Consider the following 23535-nt stretch of genomic DNA (forward strand, 5'->3'; position numbering starts at 1 on the left):
CATAGCGTAAAAAAGAAAAAAAATTACCGAAAGCTCTATCATTGATATATATCTAAATTTTGAAAGATGACGTAGTACAGTGGTCAGTTATTAACTGGATTATTTTCTGTTTATTTCTTTCAGGTTTTCATGTAAAGCTACACAAAAGCAACTATGCAAATACGTCTCTACTTTTTTTTTCTGAAAGATTAGAAGGAAAGCAGCGAGACAACAGCACTTCGACTACTCTCGTCTGCCCGAAAAGTGGGATTTGACGTTTACTTTTATAGTGCATCAAGGATCATAAAGTGCGAAACGCGTTCTTGCGGTAACAAGATACAAGCCATAGGTCTTTAGAATGCTAGTCCAGACGCGCGCTAGCCATTAAGTCTCACCTGTCCGTGTTTTAGAAGTCGTAACAGATATGGTTATGACTTATTTTCTGTAAAGTTTATTTAAAATCTTTGTGAATTTAACATAATAATTATTTAAAAGAGCAAATGTTTACAATTTTGTTGTTGCTAGCTTTCAGTTTTACACGAACGAATTGCGATATTCGTATTAGTTGTTTAGTGGTATTTTAAAGACACGTTACAATAATACGTAACTCCTAATATTTGAAAACAGTTCAAACTAACATGCAACATGTAAATAGAGCTGTATCTCGAGATAACGTGGTTATTTTAAACACGTTTTCAATGGGCGCCGTTCGTCTGTCTTCTCCCTCTTCCAAAAAGATTACAGACCCGCTGATTGTAATTTTAAAAAATTATCCGGCTTTGTGTGGGAACCAAGAGATACGGATGGTATCCTGTCTTAAAGTTAGAAAACAACTAAAAACAAACTTATCTACTTCTTAAATCTCCTTTCTTATCAGATCAGTAAATTAAAAGAGATTAATAGAGTCGATAAACGTTTGGTTACCTATATATCAAGTGTCTGATTTAAAAATAATAATAATTCTTTAGAATGATTTAATAATTTTCTATAAAATCTTGAAGACTTGCGGAAGCCAGAGAAATTTATGAAGTTGAGAAAAATAAAGTCTTAAAGAATTGCCGCGAACACTTCCTTTTTTTATTTCGTATCTTCATTCTTTTAATGGAAAAATTTATTTGTTTTGTGAGTTCACTGAAACAGATAACCATCATAAAGAATAATTTATTTTTTCTCACGTGATTTGTGTGTTTAACTCAAGGAATAAGTAGTGTTCTAAGACCTAGAGGTCGTCTTACACACGAACATTATAAATGCGAAGTGTAAATTAAGACTTCAAACTTGATGATATATTTGGTTGGAAAAGAAGGAACTGAAAGTCAGTGAACTGTGTGCTAGGCATAAGAAAAATTCGCTTCTGTTATTGTATTTTTAATGGATGAAATATAACAAAACAATACCTTATAACAGAAACCTAATTAGAAACTACACTTTTATTAAATGCTTTTTAAACAGTTTGGACAATACGCTTTCACCTATATATTTTCTTAGGGTCGCAGGTTCGAATCCCCGTCGTCTTACACTGCTAAATTAGGGACGGCTAGCGCAGATAGCCTTTGCGTAGCTTTGCGTGAAATTAAAAGACACAAACATATTTTTTTTATTTAGTATGATTTTTTATTTATTTATTTGTAAGCTGAAAGAAACAACACTAAGTAATAAGTTAGTACAAGTGAGCTTGAAATATTTGTGTTTTTTTTTTACTGCATATTAAGAGCACAACAAATTGCTAACGAAATACTCTGACTGAACAAACACGGCGTCAAAATTTATTACACCAACTTTCAAGGCCATAGAAACTAAGTAATCTCATCAGCAGACGACAAGCGCGCGTGCTTTCTGAAACTGCGAGCAACTTCTGAAAACAGGTGAGACGTTACTCAACAAAAAGGAGAACGCTGTGGTAAAAGTAAATATATATATTTAATACCGAAGTTAGTATGCAAGATATAATTCCGTTTTACATCAAAAGATTAAATAATGGTGTTAGTACCAATGCAGTTTCTTGTATTATTTTTTTTATGTTAAAACCAGTTAGCATTTATTGTTAAATTATAAAAACGCATGCGACTTTTGCTACATGTTATTTATTATTAACAGGTTTATTACTGTCTACGTTAATGGAAGTTAAACATTTGATACCAATTTATGTCAATTCTATGGTGAATAAAGCACACTGTTTTATCGTATATTAGAATTTCTGGCCACATAATCAAAAATCAAAATTAAAAGACATATTTATCTTGTGTGCGTTTCAGAAAATGTGATAATTACATAAATAAAAATAAAAATATTATGTGACGTTATGATTTGTTTTCGAAGAACAATATCCTTCCTTGTCTATCTATTTGAAAGCTAACGTAATAGCAGTACGTATGATATAGTTCGAAAATCGATAATCGGTGAAGAAATCGTGATATAAATCATGTGATTTCGACCATCAAATTATTTCATACTTTGGTCTTGCCTCCCGCTAGTACAGCGGTAAGCTTACGAATTTACAATGCTAAAATCTGGGGTTCGATTCCCTTCCGTGGGCTCAGTACTTAGCCCGATGTGGCTTTGCTATAAGAAAAACACATACATACTTTGGTCCTGATGCACTTAATTAATAAAAAAATAATAATAATAGGGTGTTGATCAATTCATGTTTGAAATGGACGTTTCAGTTAAAAACAACAACAACCCACAATGCACGTTTCGGTCTTTTCCCCTTGACCTTCCCTAATAATATAATTTATATTATGCCCCTTTTTTAAGCTACCATAAATCTCATAATTCACCATTTCCTTCTTTGTAGTATTACTATGATTTTTTACGCTTTTTTCACTTTCTGAAATATTAAATTTCATCTATTTTACCTTTCATGATTTCTTACCAGCCGTGTCCCCCGTTGGATCAGTCTATGGACTTACAACACCCACTAACATCTAGGATTTGAATTCCCACGGTGGATACAGCAGATAGTCAAATGTGGCTTTGCCCTGAGACAACGAACCAAATTTACAAACCTAGGGTTCAATAGATAGCCTATAGGACTCTGGATGTGAGATTCCACGATTAAAAAAAAGAAAGAAAAAGAGATAGACAGATAAGGTGAGTTATAGGAGTGGTGATCATATTTCACTATTTCGCCTGGCGAGAATAGCCCCGTAGTTGGCAATGAGTAGTGTTTACTACGCTGCTTTCACTTTAGCTATGAGGTCAAAATTTTAAGAATGTATATTTCAGATTGCTATTATTGAGTTGTACGAAATTAAACAAAATAATAGTAATTCATACGTTTAGGCTTTGCTTAATTTAATGTTAACTTGATGTGTGAGGATAAACACAGGATGACAGTGAGAGAAACTGATTCTAATGAAAATGTATTCAAACACGTATACTGTGACTGTAAGTTCTCTGTTGTTAACGGACGTAAATCAGTGAACCCTTCTGTCTGTTAGGTATGAGCAAGCTTTTTAAACATAAGCTGTGACATTCTCAATTCTTGTCTCGTGTAAGTAAACAGGGTAAAAATAAATGCATTTTGGGACTCAGCATATAAATTTGTTCATATTACTAAGAGTCGAAGAAACTTAAAACAGTTGAAGAGTCAATTTGTTCTAAATGAAAATTGCACTGTTTGAAAATAAAAATGAATTGGGGTAGACACTATTTTTTAACAAATGTTGTTTTTTACATAACTTTAAGATGAATTCCCCCCACCTCACTTAATGGCTTAGTGATAATTCTAAAAGCTTATATCGCTAAAAATCGGGTTTCGATAACCGTGGTGGGCAGAACACAGACTGTCTATTGCGCAGGTTTGTGGTTAATAGTAACGAGGCATGAATTTTTGCAGCTATAAATCGAAGAATTGCTTGAATATTAAACAATATCTTTATATGACGTTACCAGAAAACAAAACTGTGCGTTTATCACGGGAAACAACAACAACTTTAACTGTTGTTGCTCAACTAACAACAGAAAGTGAAGTTTGCTTTGTCCCATTGGACAAATCTAACGCTTGCTCCAAATCGGGCTACTTACGTATAGTCAACTGGGTTCGCGGGTGTACAGCTAGGAGTTTACCTCACGTACAAGTCACCGTAGTGGTTTCGTAGTTGTTCGTATGGTGTTGCTGCTGGCACTAGCAGTGGTTTGACTAACGTGCAAAGATGAAGTTCCTTTAACTTCAACAGACGCTGTCGCAGAGAAAGCGAGCAAGATAAGGCGGCTCCCCACACAGCGGAGAAACGCGGTGAATGTTTGAGACATCTTGAAGTGTACTCTGTCCCTGTCTAGTCAGGAAGTGTATCTTTTCCGCATTTAGTTTATTTCCAGGAAATATGTGTTGGACTGTAAGTTTTATATTGTTCATACTCGTCTCATTCATCATCCAAACAGATGAATACCTACCAGGTGTTTCTTTGAGCGAGCAGGACATAGTCAAAACTAATAGTGGTATTAAAGTACCCTTTGGTAGGGCTGTTTTCGTCGACCCCGTGAAAGATCTTGAAATTAGGGTCCGAGATGGAGACAGGTGTACTATCAAGGTTATTCAAAATGACCCTCTTTCTCAACGGCCAGGTAAGCTGACCCCATCTCATTTCCCTTGTCAGTTTGGTATTCGGGAGGTACAGTACTCCCACTTTGGGGCTCGCACGCCTCCTCAAGATAGGGTTAAGCTACTACTTCGTTATGATACAGCCGATGACACCATAATTGTGCCATTTACTATAAATGTTCAGGTCCTTTTTGATCAGTTGGAAGTCGTTACCAGAAACATGCCCATTACAGTACACAACCTGTTGGGAGTGAGCACGCCTATTGATGATAAAGCACTACAGTTTACGTATGACAAGAACAAACAAAATTGCGAAGTGATGGTTCTTGAAAGTGAGGAGCTGCCACGATATGGGGAGGTTGTAAATATCTCCAACAGTGGAGAAAGGCAGAACTGTGACAGCTTCCTGCAGGCGGATATTCGCTACCAACACACCTCTTATTTCTCGCCTAATCAGGATTACATTCCCATGGTGGTGAGAGTGACTGATTCTAATGGAAATTTGCTTAAACATGAATACTTTCAAGTGACTGTGAGGATAAAAGATGGAAAGCCCAATACCCCTCCTCAGCCAAGTTTCAGCTCTCTCTTGTTAATGGACGTAAATCAGTTTATTATGACAGCTATTACCCCTCAGATACTCTCAGCGCAAGATTCAGAGACTATTCCAGAGAAACTTATCTTTAATATTACGTCTCCCTTAGGCTATGGAGAAGGTCAGATCGTCAGCACTGATGATCAGAATGTTCCCATTTCATCTTTTTACCAAAAAGACTTGGATGACCTTAAGATAGCTTATAAACCTCCTGCATCTGATTCTGATATTAAAAGGACTTTTGGAGTGGAAATGGAAGTAGTAGATGCTGAAGGGTTGAATTCAGATCCGTTTAGCTTAATGATTGTTGTCCACCCTAAGAACACTTTGGTGCCTCTAGCTACACGAAATTCTGGATTAATGTTATTTGAAGGCCAGTCCAGGAAGATTCAGAGTTCAAAGAACCTAGAAATAGCTGATGAAAATAATATTGATGAGGTCATTGTATCTGTAAAGGATGGCTTGAGACGTGGTCAGCTACTATTGATGGGTAGCCCAGTGAAACAGTTTTCGCCTGCCGATCTAGATGCTGGTTTGGTTACATATCAACACGATGGGAGTGATACTTATAGTGATAATATAATATTTAAATTAGATGACGGTGTTAAACAGGTAGAATTTCTCTTCCCTATCACTGTTTATCCTGAAGATGATGAACCACCTGTGCTAAATGTGAACACTGGTGTGACCATTCGTAAGGGAGAAGAAGTGGAAATCTCTCCATTTATTCTGAGTGCCACCGATGTTGACAGTGATGATTTTGGAATAAAGTTTGAAGTAAAAACACCTCTTTCTTCAGAAGGAGAAATATTCATGAAACAGACCGAGGTACCTAATGATCCACAAAACTGGCAATTTGTGAAAGGCAGCTATGAGAGAACCATCACAACCTGGACACAACAGGACCTTTTAGAAGGCCGTGTATTTTATAGACACACTGGCGCCCACAAAACTGAGTCCATCACAGACCACATAAAATTTCGTGTATTCGATGATAACATTCCTCCAAATGAATCTCGAGACAAAGAATTTGTTATAAAAATCATGCCCCTTGATAATATACCTCCTGAGCCGTATTTAGGAACTCCTCTTGAAATAGTAGTGAACGAATTTGAAAAAAACTGATATTACAAAAAAGCATATTCGTTTCACAGATATGGATACTAAAGACAGACACTTGAAGTACGTGATCACACGTAAGCCATACAACACTGACCCAAACAATCCATTGGATCCAGGAAAGATAGTTTTATCTGAAAATCCTGACCAAGAAGTCACTAACTTTACTCAAGCTCAAATTAATCACCATAAGATAGCTTACAAACCCCCGTCATTTGAACTAGGTATCATTCCACGGATTATACAGTTTGAATTTCAAGTGGAAGATTCAGTAGGAAACGTTCTTCCTGGACAAACTTTCACCATTAGGCTAGAACCTGTGGATAACAAACCACCAGTTATCTACAATAAAGGACTGGAAGTATTTGAAAATGGTTTTGTGACTCTCAGTCTTAATGTTTTGGATGCTGATGATGTCGACACAGAACCAAACTCCATTGTTTTTACTGTCAAACAAGTTCCCAATCACGGTATCCTGAATTACGGAGTTAAAAATCTCAAAAAATGGGCTACATTCACAAAGCAAGATATTGCTGATGGACTTGTGAGTTATATTAATAATGGAGATGAGAAAGATAGTGATAAGATAGAACTTGAAGTTACGGATGGCATACATAAAGTTCCTGTAACCATAAATATCCAAATTCGTCCTGTTGATGACGAAGCACCTGCTCTTGAGATAGCTCCAGGTACAATTGGTGCATCTGTAAATGTGAAGGAAGGAGGCAAAGCACCCATCACCACGAAAATTATTAAAGCTTCTGACCCAGACACAGAAGACTTGAAAATAACATTTCTTATTGACTACCCTCCAAGACAGGGCAGGATTGAACTGAATGGAGTCAACACTGACAGATTTTCCCAAGGTGACATGGAAAGTGGGAGAGTGTTTTATATACATAATGGAGTTGAAATAGGAGAAACAAGCAGTGTAGATACCTTTAACTTATCTGTATCCGATATGTCTAATGACCTGCTATTAGGTGGAAATAAAATTGACTATATTCATGTCAAAGTTAATATTGAACCGGTGGACAGTGTAGCTCCTGTTGTCACTGTAAAACCAACATTTGTAGTTCCTGAAGCCAACAAATCTGCTATAACCCTATTTCATTTAAATTCTACCGATAGAGACACTAGGGATGATGATATAGTGTGCACTATTCTAGTGCAACCATTACACGGATATGTAGAAAATATATCTCCTGGCCCAGGTTCTGAAAGATCTAGAGTTGGAATACCAGTTACTACTTTCAAGATCTCCGATGTAAAAAGTGGGTTTATAAATTATGTTCAGAGTGTCCATAAGGGGGTGGAACCTACCAACGACAGGTTCACGTTCAGTTGTTCAGATGGAATAAACTTTTCTCCAAGATCTGCTTTTCCAATTCAGATCGAACCAACCAATGACGAAAACCCCAAATATTTACGAGAGAGTTTGTTGTTGAAGAAGGCATGAAACTAAGTATAGACTTGCCCATTCTTAATGCAGACGACTTAGACGTACCAAAGGATACATTAACATTCAGAATCAAGAATAAACCAAAGCATGGCAAGATCGTGATCCAGTTGGCCACAGGAGACGAAATAATTGATAGTTTTACCCTAGACCAGATATCCCACGGCTCAAACATTATGTATGAACACGACGACTCTGAAACTAAGGAAGATGAATTTGAGTTGGAAGTAACTGATGGGTTACATAATACCAGTAAAAAAATTAAGGTTATGATTTACCCTGTCGATGACGAAACTCCTCGCTTAGCTATCAATGACGGTTTGGAGATAAGTAAGGGAGAAGGTAAGTTAGTTACAAATAGGTTACTGAAAGCAGAGGACATAGACACTGACGACAGCAATATAATATTTGTAATACGACAACCCCCTAGACATGGCGATTTTCTTTTATTAGATCCCGTTTTCCGGCTACCTTCCCTGAACCTAACAAAGGGAACCAACTTTACACAGGGCGATATCGATGAAGAATTGATTATGTATGTTCACACAGGAAGGGAAGGTGTCAGAGATCTGGTTAAGTTTGATGTTACTGATGGTCGCAACAGTTATGTTGATAGGTACTTCTGGATTTCAGTGGAAGGAGTAGACCAAATATATCCTGATGTCATCAATAAGGGCGTGGAACTTCCAGAAGGGGGACGGGTTACATTAACAACAGATGTTCTTAGTACTAGCGATCTCAACAGCGAAGATGAATACCTAACTTTCATCATAACCAGAGATCCGACCAGAGGACATCTGGAGTCTACTGACAATCCAGGTATTCCAGTGACATCATTCACTCAAATGGAACTCGCCGGCAACAAAATCTACTATGTGCACACTGATGGTGAAGAAACTAAAATGGACAGTTTTGAGTTTGAAGTTACAGATGGCTACAACTCTGTGTTTCGAACGTTCAGGATCTCAATTAGCGATGTGGACAATAAGAAACCAATTGTGTTTGTCAACAAACTGCGAATACTCGAGAACGGTAAAAGGCTTATTACTCCATTTGAGTTGAAAGTAGAAGACAGAGACACAGACGATAAGAAGTTAAAACTTACTATAACTCAAGTCCCGGTTCATGGGAAAATATTATATAATAATCTTTATCCTATTACAGTTTTTACCATGGAAGATTTACGAGAAAACAGGATCAGTTATCATCACGATGGTAGTGAAAGTGAAGAAGACAATTTTTCTTTCACCGTAACAGATGGCACTCACGTGGGGTTCTATGTGTACCCAGACACAGCGAAAGAAACTCGCAGACCACAGACAGTTGATATAGAAATCGTTCCAGTTGATAACAATGTGCCCCAAGTTGTGGTAAATAGGGGCGCTTCGTCCATTGGGCCACTAAACAATGGCCAACTCGGTTACCGCTTTAGTAACAAAGTTCTTCGAGCAGAAGACTCTGATAGCCTGGACATTGTTATACAGTACATTATTACTGTTCCACCAAAATATGGGGTCATCATCAACAAGGCCTTGGGGAACGAAAGTATTTCGAACTTCACTCAAGGTAGGAGCATCTTAGTTTTTAAAATCAACATTCAGTGATTAAAACAACTAGAAAATTTATGTTGTCAATTAGAGAATCTCTTTTTACCTTCTCTATCTTAAATAAATAGGTGTACATTGTCAAACTTCGCATACGATTATACCAATAGTGACTTGTTATATTCGGGACTGTCCAGTAAATTACGATGTACATATATAACACAAAGTAACAATGCGAAGTTTACAATAATCTTTGCTTAGCAAATATGAAGCTTAGCTATAAATATTTCAGAGTAGTTAGCATTACTAATAAGGCACCTTCTGATATGGATTCAGTAGAAATGATCTAATAGAACCAGTTGACCGATTGTTGCCTCACTTGTCTGTATTCAGTGCTCAGTGTTGTATTATACAGCAAAATGTTAAACGGTTTTATCTTAAACATCTACTCTGCTCCTGACAGAAATTAGTGATAACAAATACTCTAAACAGAAAAATATTCAAGCTTTTGTTTTTTAATGACACATATTTATCTTCATTTACCAGAGATTACCAAGGAATCAGTGTAGGATTTTCAAAATAACAATATTCCTTGTGATGTTGTTAGCTTCAGTTATGTATTAGCTTATATACTCATAATTTCTGTAAGATCTTAAAACTTATGTCATCTTTAATTTTCCAAAAAATAGCAATTACTCCTTCACATAAGTAACAGAATATAACATAATATAAGTAACATAACATAATATATATTTTGAACAAAAGATGTAATTTAAGCTTTAATTTATAGATATTATATATTAATAATTAAGAATCGACAAATAACAAAAGTTTTATTTTTCAAAGGTGTTGGTAGGCATGGTAACATAACTTTTGTTTTAATATTTTGTGGAATTGTATTGTAAAAACAAAGTTTAATTTGTAAAAGGAACCACCATACAAGAAAAATAAACTCTATGAAACGTCCAGATATTCTCTAGGATGGTAAGTAATAATATTTAGATAGCAAAATATTTCTGTAAATGTCACTGCAGTCACCTGTTTCAGTATTGTACCAGTGAACTGCATTACTTTAAGTAATGGATCTGTTATTCCCAAACATGTAAAGTGTTAACTGTTTTTTATCGTCCTTAAAAACAATACAGAAACAACACGAATTTTAATTGGTTGTATATATATATATGTGTGTGTGTATAAATATATATGACAACATGAAGTATGTTTGATAGGTTGTATATATACATATATAATAACCATAAAATATTTAAGTCACACATCAAAACACATTAACATGAATTTAAAAAAAAAATTAAAATACGCTGCACAAAAAAAGGGGGATCCTAAGGTACAAGTTATAATGTGGGATTATAAAATGTATCCTAGGTTTTGCAGGTGACTGTGGAAATAAGGCCCACATTGCGGTGGGGATACACCGTCTACCAGTCTTGTATATAAGACAGCATGTAAGACACGAGGTGTCAGAGCTTATACATGTATTTCAAGAGATGATATGGATCACAAGGCGAACTATTATTATTACCAAAAACGTTTTCCTGATAAATTAATGTAATATTACACACAATGTCATTGTGTGTTCTGCAGGCAGTACTTCTGTATAGTACTTACGTTTTTAATGTTTCTTATTGGTTTATTCGTATTCCTGAGGATAAAATGGTGTAAGCATTACGATAAGCAGTTCGTACGCACGTGTATGTAATTTTCCAACGCTTGTCGGATGACGTAACTGTTTCTAGGGTCTCTCTGCCATAAGATATTACAACAAACGTAAAAAAGAACTAAGATAAGAAAAAAGAAGTTTGTTTGTTTGTTTGCTTGGAAATTTCGCACAAAAATACTAACAGAGGGCTATCTGTGCTAGCCGTCCCTAATTTAGCAGTGTAAGACTAGAGGGAAGGCAGCTAGTCATCACCACCCACCGCCAACTCTTGGGCTACTCTTTTACCAACGAATAGTGGGATTGACCGTCACATTATACACCCCCACGACTAACGCAGATAGTACTGGTGTGGCTTTGCACTACATTCAAAACAAACAAACATTTAGAAAATAATGTGCTACTTGTCACAGTTGTAGCAAAGACGACAAAGTCTCATTTATTCATTAATTATATTAATTTTGTATAAAACCCAAAAACAAACAAACATAAATTGCATACATTCCAGTCTTTCCTGCGTGTATACATTAAGTTCGATACAAATATTTATCTTCGGATTTCATTGCTCTGTCATTAGCCTCTTAATGATGCACGAAACATTAATCATATTTCGTTTAAAACTTTGTTTTAAATCTATTCTCAATTTCTTTACACATTTATGACTGATTCTTACACAGTCGAGAAAAAAAACTTGTTTAGTTAGAAAATATTTGTTATTAAGGTTAGTGAGGTTTTAATCTAAGATAGTTGATAACCGCCACGATTTTCTCATTTTATTTAAACATAAAAGTTCCGAAAGATGTCCGGGTCATTATTAACATGTTGATTTATCCAAACGTCTTCCTTTACGTATTTAGTATGTAGAAAAGCGAAGTAAAGATTTACTGATTTAGCTGCATACCATTGGTATGTCTACTGTGTTGAATATATAAACGCTTTTTTTTTTTGTTTCTAGAAAAGCGAAGTAAAGATTTACTGACTTAGCTGCATACCATTGGTATGTCTACTGTGTTGAATATATAAACGCTTTTTTTTTTTCTTGTTTTGGGGGGTTACATATTATGATCATGTCTTTACATCATTTGATGAGTAATCCTGCTGTGCTTATTTATTTCACGAACGCTTCTTCGCTATTAGTTATCTGGTATAATATTTTGTGTTAATAATAGCACTTCTGAGATAATGCACATTTTATTAAGTTAGTTTGTGCCTTTTATTCTTAAGGACGTGTTTAATACCTGGAAGAGACCCGGCATGGCCAGGTGGTTAAAACGTTTGACATGCAATCTGAGGGTCGCGGGTTCAAATCCCCAACCCACCAACTATACTCGCCTTTTCAGCTGTGTGGTATTGTAATCTCATGATCAATCCCACTATTCGTTGATAAAAGAGTAGCCCAAGAGTTGACGGTGAGTGGTGATGACTTGTTGCCTTCCCTCTTGTCTTTCACTGCTAAATTAGGGACGGCTAACTCAGATAGCCCTCGAGTAGCATTGAGCAAAATTCAAACCAAACTAAATCAATACCTGGATTGTAAGAGACTGTCGTTCCGGGTCACTCGTCCACCACGTGACACCTGGATTGTAAAAGTGTTATTCCGGATTAGCTACGTACCATTTGATAACATAATCGCAATAGACTGTTATTCTGGATCATTCATTTACCATCTGACGCCTGGATTGTAAGCATTGTCATTCTGGATCAGCCTACCTACCATTCAGTACCTGGATTGTAAGCCAATGCTGTCACTCCAAAAAAGTTGAGGCCTTTGTTTGATGTGACTGTTTTAATTTTGTAACCAGATATGTAGATTACACAGAATGGACAAAAGTAAAAAAGAAAAAAAAACAGCTGGAAAACTGTCCTTAGTACAAGACATATAAGGTAACCAACTAGCATGCTGGCTTGTAACGTTGCCGATAATAAGGATTCTCTGTCTGTAGTCGGTGTAACAATGACATCTTTCGAAGATCATTTATAGATCTCGGTTATAATCTCAGCACCAATTCTGAATATGAAAGTTTACTCATCCTATACGTGAACGAACGGATGTGGTATATTATTTGTTTTCTGATTACGTATGACTCATATCTGCACGATACGTTCGGAACAGAGTAATTGTGCTGTAATTATCTCTAAGAAACAGTACTTAATGAAACTGGGTCCTGCGAGGACTTCTTGACTGGTTTAGTGACGTGGATTATGACGAGTTAATTTGGTACTATCACTCGTCGTCGTAGTTACAGGCCCCATTTAGTCCTTCGGTAGGACATTTGGTGTGGGATGAAAATTATGAAAAGAAGCAAGAAAGAATAAATCAGATATATGAACAATGGACATGAGGACCACACATTTGTGACACCATAAAGTATTTATGTAAGACGACTAGCAATATATATCATAATCAATTTAGCAGTTGCCTTGTCCAGTATCAATGAACGTCAAGTGTTTATTGAGGGATACCGCGTTTCATAGATTCTTACCTCCTCTTTTTTTTTTTCTTTTTTTTTCCGGCTACGACAGTGACTCGAGTCTTGTAACCTAAGATGATCTGTCATTAGTAGTCGATAAACGCTCCAACAAACCACCTAATGCTGCAAGATGACCTCGTTGATGACCTAGTTATCTGTCGTGAATCCGGTAGATATAAGGCAAAGCTAAATATATTTGAATTAATTAAGGATCTCTGAGAAAATTTTCCGTAAAGATGGACCGTGGGAATTATCTATACTTCACTCCCTCACAGCAAATGTAGGATAAAGTAATCTTTTAAACAACACTTTGTATCTTGTTTCTCTTGGATTTATTAATCACGTTTAATAATAGCGTAAACAATCACTAATATCTACTAAGTTTCTAAATCAACACTGATCTCAACTTTGAAACGCCCTCTATAACACGACATTTATAGCGCTCTTGTTTATTTTCAACAAATTCTTGTCATTCAACATTTCGTATGTTGTAGTGTCATTTAATTAATGTACACTAAAATATTTCAGTGTTCAGAGTACTTAACTTGCGCCGCGTGCACTCTATTTTTAATCGGTTGGGCTGTCATGGACTGTCCAAGATCCATGCCACGATTCCAGTGAGATTTATCTTCACTTTCAACTACGAATGCGCTGCTATAGTTACAGTTAATACTGTAATTTGTTTAATGGTCTTATAGCAGCGAGTGCTTCAGAATTAGGAATGGTCGTACCTGAACCTCATGAGCTTTTAACATAATCATCTAACTCTTGTGCACATGTACCAATATAAGTTATTTATCTTTAAAATGCTAATAAATAAGAATCTGGTTTGTTTTGAATTTCGCGCAAAGCTACATGAGGGCTATCTGCGTCAGCCGTCCCTAATTTAGCAGTGTAAGACTAGAGGGAAGGCAGCTAGTCGTCACCACCTACCGCCAACTCTTGGGCTACTTTTTTTTACAAATGAATAGTGGGATTGACGGTAACATTATAATGCCCCAAGGCTGAAAGGGCAAACATGTTTGATGTCATGAGAATTCGAACTCGCGACCCTCGGATTACGAATCGAATACCTTAACCATCTGGCCATGCCGGGCCAATTAGAATCTACGTGCAAAGATAAAAATGTAAAAAGTTACAAAACAACAAACACACACAACACATTAAAACAAGAACAGCAAGTAGAAATTGTTGGGTGGTTATCTTAAGAATAATACGGCCAGGAAACTCAAAATCTTTCGTGTTTTGTTCAGGCTTATATTATTACAAAACACTAGAAGTTTCGGACAGTAAACAAAGGTGAACAATTTACAAACGCTGTAGTAATATATAATAATAAGAAAAATAAGTCCATTGATTAGAGTAGTTTATAGGCCTGACTGAGCAGGTTGAATACAAGAAATTATCCTGTTCTTTGGCCACAGGTTTTACCACTCCTGTTCGTGTGAGATAGTTGTTTGTTTACTGACTTCCGCGTTTCGCGCAAGGTCGCAGAAGAACTATATGTGCTAGTCGATCCTAATTTTGAACTTTTAGACTAGACGGAAGGCAGCTAATCAATATGACCCATCACCAGCTCTTGGGCTACTCTTGTCAGGCCGAACATTGGGATTTGACTATCCCTCTCTCTTAAAATACAACTACGCCCCTAAAGCCCGGATCGCGATTTTTTTTTTTTTTTTTTGGATGGTGGTGGTGGCAGTAAAAGGACGTGTGCCACCGAACCATAATCCACAATATGACACGCAAACCACTGGACCAAGCTTATGATAAGAACGCCAGACATATATACACACGTACTAAAAGAGGCTAGAATGACCTCTCGTAGTTCAGGAAGGGTAAAATTATTAAAAACAAACCAATTATTTTTATCCTGTTTATCGGGATCCTGTTATCCCGATGACGTAAGATATTCTCTCTCTCCGGTCACAGTTACGTATCATTGATGCTGGAAACGTAGTTATTAAGATTAGGGATAAGTTCACCCCTTTTTATCCGAACACCAGCACTGTGCAAAAAAACAAACAGCAACAAAGTGTATTCACATACTTATGTGCATATACAAACGTATAAACAGAGGGACAAATATACATATCCAATCTTTGCATTTATAAAATTTGATACATTTGTTTGGGTTACTTTTCCCGATGTCTGTCTCTGAATTTTCAATATTAAACTTTGCGCAGGCACGATCTAGATGTAAGTTTTCCTTATTAAACTTTTGTTCATTGCGAACTACATACTCGTACATAAAACTTTACACGAGATTTATCTTTCATTTGTTTAGGTGAAATAATTGTAGTAAAGTTTAAATACTGTATAAACCTGTGATTGTTTTTAAACCTTCAGTTACCAAACCACCACTGAAATTTCTTAGCGAAGGTCACACCAAGGTCGTTATGTTCCACTAGGTTTCAACTGTTTCTCCAAGCAGCGAAGGCCACGTCAAGGTGTAAGATTAGTCAGCTATTTTTCTGCGAAATTCCTGGTTAATATAGGATGGAATTATTCTTCAGAGGTAACTACCACGTGTTATATTATTTAGAACTGTTTATTTTGACGGACAGAACGAGGTAACGTGATTTAACTCCCGTTCTACGAGTGGTGTCGTGCTATTTGGAACTACTTGTAGTGGTGTGTACCGTTAGTTACGTATTATTCAGATGTTTCACGTTACGTCACACAGTCTTGTGCTATTTAGAACTTTTGTTTACAGTGGTACAACTCTAGTTACATATTATGCAGATATATTACTCCTATGTTTTACAGTTAGTTTCGTACGATTTAGTGCTTTTGCTTTGAACGTAGAGTTCTAATTACGTGTTATTTAGAGCTTTGGCTAAAGTGATATAGAATTGGTTATATGTGATTTACGGTTTAACCCTGAGTGATATAAATGAATTATAGATATGGGATTTAAATATTTTGCCTCCAGTGATATAGAACTCGTTCATACGATTAAGAGATTTTGCTTCGAGTGATAAAGAGATGGTAGTGTGTGATTTACAGCTCTTATAGTTTCTAACAAGGTTTAATTTGATGACGTATGCCATTTGAGAACTGGTAAGCTAATAGATCTAAATATGTATAGTAAAAATCACATTAGGTTACAGACATAAATCGCAGATATTAGTCAAGCACTGTCTAAATATGTTGTTCCAGTGAGTGAAGATTGTGCTTGTTATTCAGACCTATTGTTCAAAGTGAATGAGATGACTTATTGGCCAAATCCATTTGTTAAAAGAGAATAAAGATGGCCATTCAACGTCTAGAATTATTCTTTTTTGTTTGTTTTTTCAGAATTGAAGTGCCTTTGTCCATCTGAGTACTTGACCTTTGTAGAAGGTTAATAGCATTGAACTCGTCTCTAAACCGATCCATTACTTAATGCAATTTTCGTACAGAAGTACCACAATCAAATTGTGTCGCACTGATTACAAGTATGAAGGCTGAAGCTGTAACGAAAAAAAGAACAAATAAATATTTGAAATCAGTGGCGTAAGTATGTCCTCGCAATTGCGGTCAGGAGGGGAACGAGCCAAAATGGGTTCTGAATTAACCGGTATCGTAACTGCATGACGAGCCAAAATGGGTCCTAAACTAGCCAGTATCGTAACTGCATGGCGAGCCGAAATGGGTCCTGAATTAACCAGTATCGTAACTACATTTTTAGGGAAATAAATGTAGGGTCACAATTACTTTGTTATGCAGAAGGAGGGCATCATATTTTTTGTAATTACTCTACATGGTTAAAGATCTGCTGTGAATGAACCAATCGCAGCAGCCGTCAATGTTCGTAACTAAGTTACTTTTTTATTTTACAAAAACAATATTTCATGTCAGTTTTGTTGTTTTTCCTTATAAATACTAGTTTACCTACCATTCATAAAATCTGTGTTCCTCTCAGTGTTGAAAACAGTTTGGGAAACAGTGGTCTCGTGGATTAATGTAAATTACTGTCCAGGACTGTTATTCAAATTAAATAAAGATGGTCACTTACTCTCAAAAGCTAGTGACCAAAATGAATAAAAATGACATATTGTCCAGAAGTATTGTTCATAACGAATATAAATGCTTTATTGGCCAAAGCTATTGTTCAAACGAATTAAGATGGTTACTTTTGACTCCAGCTATTGTTTACAGTGAATAAGGATGATTGTTTATTATCCATACCAATTGTTTAAAGTGAATAAGGATGATTGTTTATTATCCATACCAATTGTTTAAAGTGAATAAGGATGATTGTTTATTATCCATACCAATTGTTTAAAGTGAATAAGGATGATTGTTTATTATCCATACCAATTGTTTAAAGTGAATAAGGATGATTGTTTATTATCCATACCAATTGTTGAAAGTGAATAAGGATGATTGTTTATTATCCATACCAATTGTTTAAAGTAAATAAGGATGATTGTTTATTATCCATACCAATTGTTTAAAGTGAATAAGGATGAATGTTTATTATCCATACCAATTGTTTAAAGTAAATAAGGATGATTGTTTATTATCCATACCAATTGTTTAAAGTGAATAAGGATGAATGTTTATTATCCATACCAATTGTTTAAAGTGAAAAAGGATGATTGTTTATTATCCATACCAATTGTTTAAAGTGAAAAAGGATGATTGTTTATTATCCATACCAATTGTTTAAAGTGAAAAAGGATGATTGTTTATTATCCATACCAATTGTTTAAAGTGAATAAGGATGATTGTTTATTATCCATACCAATTGTTTAAAGTAAATAAGGATGATTGTTTATTATCCGTACCAATTATTTAAAGTAAATAAGGATGGTTGTTTATTGTCTATAAACTATTGCTCACAGTGAATAAGATGATTTATTGTTAAAACTAATGTCGCAAGTGAATAAAGATGATTATTGTTCAGAACCATCTTTCAAACTGAATAAAATGACTTATTGTCTAAAGCTAATATTTAAAATAAATGGAGACGTGTTGCTGTCCAGAACTAATACTCCCATTGATTAAATAAGACTTAATTGTCCAAATAATATACTCTAAACCTGAGTACTTATTGATGTTGATGTGAAAGAACATTTGTTAGTATCATTTGTTAGTTTCATTTCTCCGATTGTAGTTTGTAAAGTTTCTTTCTAATCTTGTGTAATGAGTCACTTTCTGCTGTTTTATCAAAGGCTAAAGTTTCATTTATTTGGCAGAGATTAGCTGATAGGCATATGTTAGCTAATCTGCAAGTACATATCAATAAATTATAATAAATGGAGAGGTAACGCTAGCACTTATCATTAGCGTAACGCAGTTTGATAACCTTCCTTTTGGTTTTTGAAAATATTCCGGTGACGCCATATAAATCTAATGTTTTCGAAATCCGAGACTGAAATTGTTCCGCTCATGATAAGCAAAGGCGTAGGAAGCAATAAAGTAGAAGCAGGACTTTACTCATCAGGGTGTGGTGAGGGAAATGTTGTTTGGTGACAGTATTAATAAATCGAAATACAACTATGCGTAATAAGTCAAACGTTTAGTCGTGCTAAAGCCTATGTAATCCAATCCTATGATAATAAGTGTCCATACTACTTCACTAATTATAACAGCCACCAGTGGTACGTTTTCAGGCTTATAACGCTAAAATCCGAGTTTCAATATCCGTGGTGAGCAGAGCGCAGACAGTCCATTGTGTAGCTTTGTGCTTAATACTATACATGGGTAATAATCAGAGTATACATATTTATTTATTATTTCCATATATTCGTCTCTTCGGTTTAGTTTGAAAATATTCCAAATTATATCATTCCTCTTCTGAGGGATAGAGCTGGATTAGTATCTTTTAGCTCTCTTTCTTCGAGTGGTGACGTGCTGGTTTCGAGGTCTTTAGAGCTTCTGCCTACAGTGGCGTAATGCTAGTTAAATATTATTTAGGCATGTTACACATCATGTTATATAATTAGTTTCGTATTATATTTAGAGCTGAAACAGGTTATTTCAGTGTTAAAAAGAAAAGGAAAAGGTTTTGTTTTAACACTTATTACCTCGATACAGTTTGGCTGGCTCTTCTGCACCGTGTTGTCTGAAGTCAATCTTTAGACCTGTAAATACATGTGTGACAGACATCTACATAGTATATAAAATATATGTTTTGAAATAGTTCACATTTCGATTTTATTCTTTGCGATGAGAAAGTAACCTAACCTTTCTCCGTGGATGTTGAATTTTCGCTTCTTCTGAGTGGGTATTTGGGTATGTTAATTTTTGAATACCCAGGAGGTTCAGGTGCACGAGACCTCTTCCTCCAGTGTTGAATTTTGTGAAAGCAAAATGTATATTTCAAAAATGTAAGTAAACCAACTATAATGCTGTGATTGGTCTATGCATTCGTAATTTGAGGACGGGTTCTGAATTTACGAAATATAATTGGCAATGTTACTAAAAATACCCGGATGTGGCCTTGTCACCAGTTCTTAAGTTTGTCAAGCTCTTCGCCCCCCGTCTTTGCAATTACACGGGCATACAATACTGGTATAATGTATACCTTTGTGAAATTTGCAATAGAGGAAGAAGATAAGTGAATTCTAGTCAGTTGGTAAATTTTAACGCAATACTGGTATAATGTATACCTTTGTGAAATTTGCAATAGAAAAAGAAGATAAGTGAATTCTAGTCAGTTGGTAAATTTTAACGCAATACTGGTATAATGTATACCTTTGTGAACTTTCCAATAGAGGAAGAAGATAAGTGAATTCTAGTCAGTTGGTAAATTTTAACGCAATACTGGTATAATGTATACCTTTGTGAACTTTCCAATAGAGGAAGAAGATAAGTGAATTCTAGTCAGTTGGTAAATTTTAACGCAATACTGGTATAATGTATACCTTTGTGAACTTTCCAATAGAGGAAGAAGATAAGTGAATTCTAGTCAGTTGGTAAATTTTAACGCAATACTGGTATAATGTATACCTTTGTGAACTTTCCAATAGAGGAAGAAGATAAGTGAATTCTAGTCAGTTGGTAAATTTTAACGCAACTTAACTTTAAACAACGATTCTCCACAAACAGCAGCGAATATTTTTTTTTTAAACTGTACTCTTAAGCACTAGCGACAGATAACAATACATATATAATTTTATTATAAAGGTTAATACACTGCAGTCAACAGATTAAATCAGAAACACTACACTCATTATATGGTCAATAAGATATTGAATTTCTCCACCTTAATGACCCTGTAACTTGTTCGTGTTTCTAGTTCACAGTGGTTTACCACCAGTTCCAACCAACACTTCAAACCCTCAACAAAGTGCAGTTACAACACTACAGGAAGGCGAAACGTTTGTTTTTATTTAGTTCCGTGTAGTGTTAAAAGATTTAGCACTGCAATATTGGTATTACATATTAGTTGGTTCTAATTTAAAGCTACAATTTAGAAGAAAAAATATATATAATCACACTTACACTGTTGATATTTTAATGATTTTAAAGTTTATAATAGAAGATAAGCGAATAATCTATAAAAACTTGTCACAAAATGATTAACTCAGAAATTATATTTATAATTCTATGACATAAAATAAAGTGTTTAAACATTAAAAGGTAAAAGGGCAACTTTTAAACAACAGCCCTGGTTTTAAGTGTAAATGCTGTGCTGAAAGGTTCTGTAACAGGTAAACGGATAACTTTTAAACAACAACCCTGGTTTTAAGTGTGAGTGCTGTGCTGAAAGGTTCTGTAACAGGTAAAAGGATAACTTTTAAACAACAACCCTGGTTTTAAGTGTGAGTGCTGTGCTGAAAGGTTCTGTAACAGGTAAAAGGATAACTTTTAAACAACAACCCTGGTTTTAAGTGTGAGTGCTGTGCTGAAAGGTTCTGTAACAGGTAAAAGGATAACTTTTAAACAACAACCCTGGTTTTAAGTGTGAGTACTGTACTGAAAAGTTCTGTATGGGTGGGGGGGTCTGATCATCAAATATTGTTACGCCCTATTAGACGGAAAAATTACACTGAAGCATAATGTTTTTAAACAAAATGGCTGCCTAACAAACTTTTTTACAATCTTTACACACAATTTGATTAACAACGGATTCTAACCTCGTAAGAAACCACATACTGTTCCCAAGTTTCTTCTCTTTTTATTATCTACCATTCATGAGTACTCCAAGTTCAAAAATTAAAAGACTAGTTTCGACACTGATGAAAACTTGTACAGTCAGATTCAACTCACGCTAACCTTGGACCTATAGTTTCCGAGATAAAGTGTTTTTCAGAATAAAGATCGACCACCATCACTTTTTCATTCATGGATAAAGTACAAATGTATTTTTCGTGTCCGTAAGGTCACATATATTGGGAAAACTAAGTCATTGGAAAACTAGAGGCTATAGGCAGTTATATGAATTCAACAGAACTGCATTTTACGTGGTAAAACCTCGTCACTCAACAAAATATATCACATAAAGAAGCCATATCTTGTATGTAATAAATAAGTTAAAAACTTTAACATCGTTACAACTGGATCTACAAACTTTAACTTCTCGTAACATCAGTTTTTCTAGTTGTGAAAGATCATTCTGACCTAAATATTTTACATAAATCCTTCCAGCTAAAACTGTTGCATTAATATAATAACAAACAATCATCAATCTCTATGTCATGTAGCCTAAATTACGACAAACTCTTCACACTGTAATTCGTATATTTTAAGTTACAACAAACTGTTTACATTAAAACAGCCATCAATCTGTAGTTGATGTATCCTGAATTGTGATAAATGCATTAGTATTTTATGTATAAGTGTTTTCCTCACAGTAATGTTAATGTTTTGATTGTTTCTAATTTACCTCGAAGTGTACGCGTGTTTATTCTACAGCTCATTTTACTGGTTCCTGAGCTTCGCATTCTTAAACGGTAACTGAATTTTAATTAATTGTTATACTAATACCCTTTGTTATGAGATTTCTTTGAAGGCAGTGTAGTATACTGTGAAACGTTCGGTTCAAGTCAAATTACATTGAATGAGTTAAACAAAATGTCTCCAGTGTTCTACAGTGCGAGCATTGTGATTATTATGCTTAAAAAATTAACACCAATTTTGGTTTCCTCTTATTATAAGTTTCCATTCACAAGAGTAACGAAAACATATAAGTTTATAAAAGGAATTACCATATAGTAGTGCAATCCTGTGTTTTCATTTTTTTATGTACTTCAGTATGGCGGTATCACTTTTGGCGCCCCCCAAGTATTTGGTGGTACCCTAAGGCAGCCAACCACCTATGCGATCTCCCTTAAAGCTAGGCCAATTGTGGGTATTTGCTTTCCCTACGATAACCAGGGTTCTAAACAGAAGATTTTAATCAAGTGATGCAGGTCACTTCCTTTGGGGACGGAAAGAAGCTCTGTTTACTTTGTGGTTAAAAGGTCAAGATTACCGTTTAAAAAAGTAGAAATTTTGTTTCTGAGCCAGAAAACCTTAATACCACATGTTAACCAAATTTCAAGGTCATATCTCTTTGAGAGAGGGGAGAGAAGACCTCTTATCACTTTTCGGTTAAGAGGTAAAAATCAAGGTCACCCTTTGAAGAAATAGAAATTTGGCTTATTGACAAAAGAAAGTATAATCACAAAACATACATAGAAACACTAAATTTATCAACACACCAGAATTAGTTATTTAGAGTTGGCTATATTATAAATGTTAAATCAGCTAAAAAAATCGCTGTGGCCACAGAAACGTCGCAAAGAAAAAAAATGGAAAACTGATATCACGGAAAACGGCTAAAACGAAATAAATGTTTTTGGCTGGGAAGCGCTCCCTTGAGTGATTTTTGTTTTTAAAGTTTCAAAATCACTAGAGGGAGGGCATCTCATCTCGAAACGTTGTGAATATTAAAACATCTATTTCGTATTAGTCATTTTTAAAGATGTATTTTTTTACTCTATTGTAAATGTTGACGATATAGAATCAAGCACGTTTTAAAACTTCAACCGAAGCTTGAACCCTGGTGGAACCATAAATTCATTAGAAAGTTTGTACCTTACAGGCAGAAGCTAGGGGATTAACCTAATTAATACATCGCTGACTTGGCTTTGGCCTGCGAAAGGTTTAGGTTCAAGAGAAGCAAAACTTTTTGCACCGAACTAGAGCGAGATAATGAGCGCCATTTTGC

At 35.3% G+C, this 23535-nt stretch overlaps 1 protein-coding gene and 2 pseudogenes across 2 annotated transcripts in view; all 3 read left to right on the top strand.

Annotated features, from left to right (window-relative positions):
- Positions 1-4297: 4297 nt before the first annotated feature.
- The window catches only part of LOC143230777 (FRAS1-related extracellular matrix protein 2-like), a 129630-nt gene continuing 110392 nt past the window's right edge, over positions 4298-23535 (top strand). The window contains exon 1 of the mRNA XM_076464902.1: positions 4298-9264. Coding sequence (XP_076321017.1) covers positions 7695-9264 — 1570 coding nt within the window. The 5' untranslated portion in view covers positions 4298-7694. The remainder of the gene's footprint in view (positions 9265-23535) is intronic.
- Positions 4308-6988, top strand: LOC143230778 (extracellular matrix protein 3 pseudogene; annotated as a pseudogene). Its single transcript, XR_013016626.1, has one exon. The product of XR_013016626.1 is annotated as an extracellular matrix protein 3 pseudogene (transcript).
- On the top strand, positions 6277-7649 carry LOC143228550 (extracellular matrix protein 3 pseudogene; annotated as a pseudogene).

The sequence above is a fragment of the Tachypleus tridentatus genome, chromosome 10 (assembly GCF_004210375.1).
Source record: "Tachypleus tridentatus isolate NWPU-2018 chromosome 10, ASM421037v1, whole genome shotgun sequence".
Classification (NCBI taxonomy): domain Eukaryota; kingdom Metazoa; phylum Arthropoda; class Merostomata; order Xiphosura; family Limulidae; genus Tachypleus; species Tachypleus tridentatus.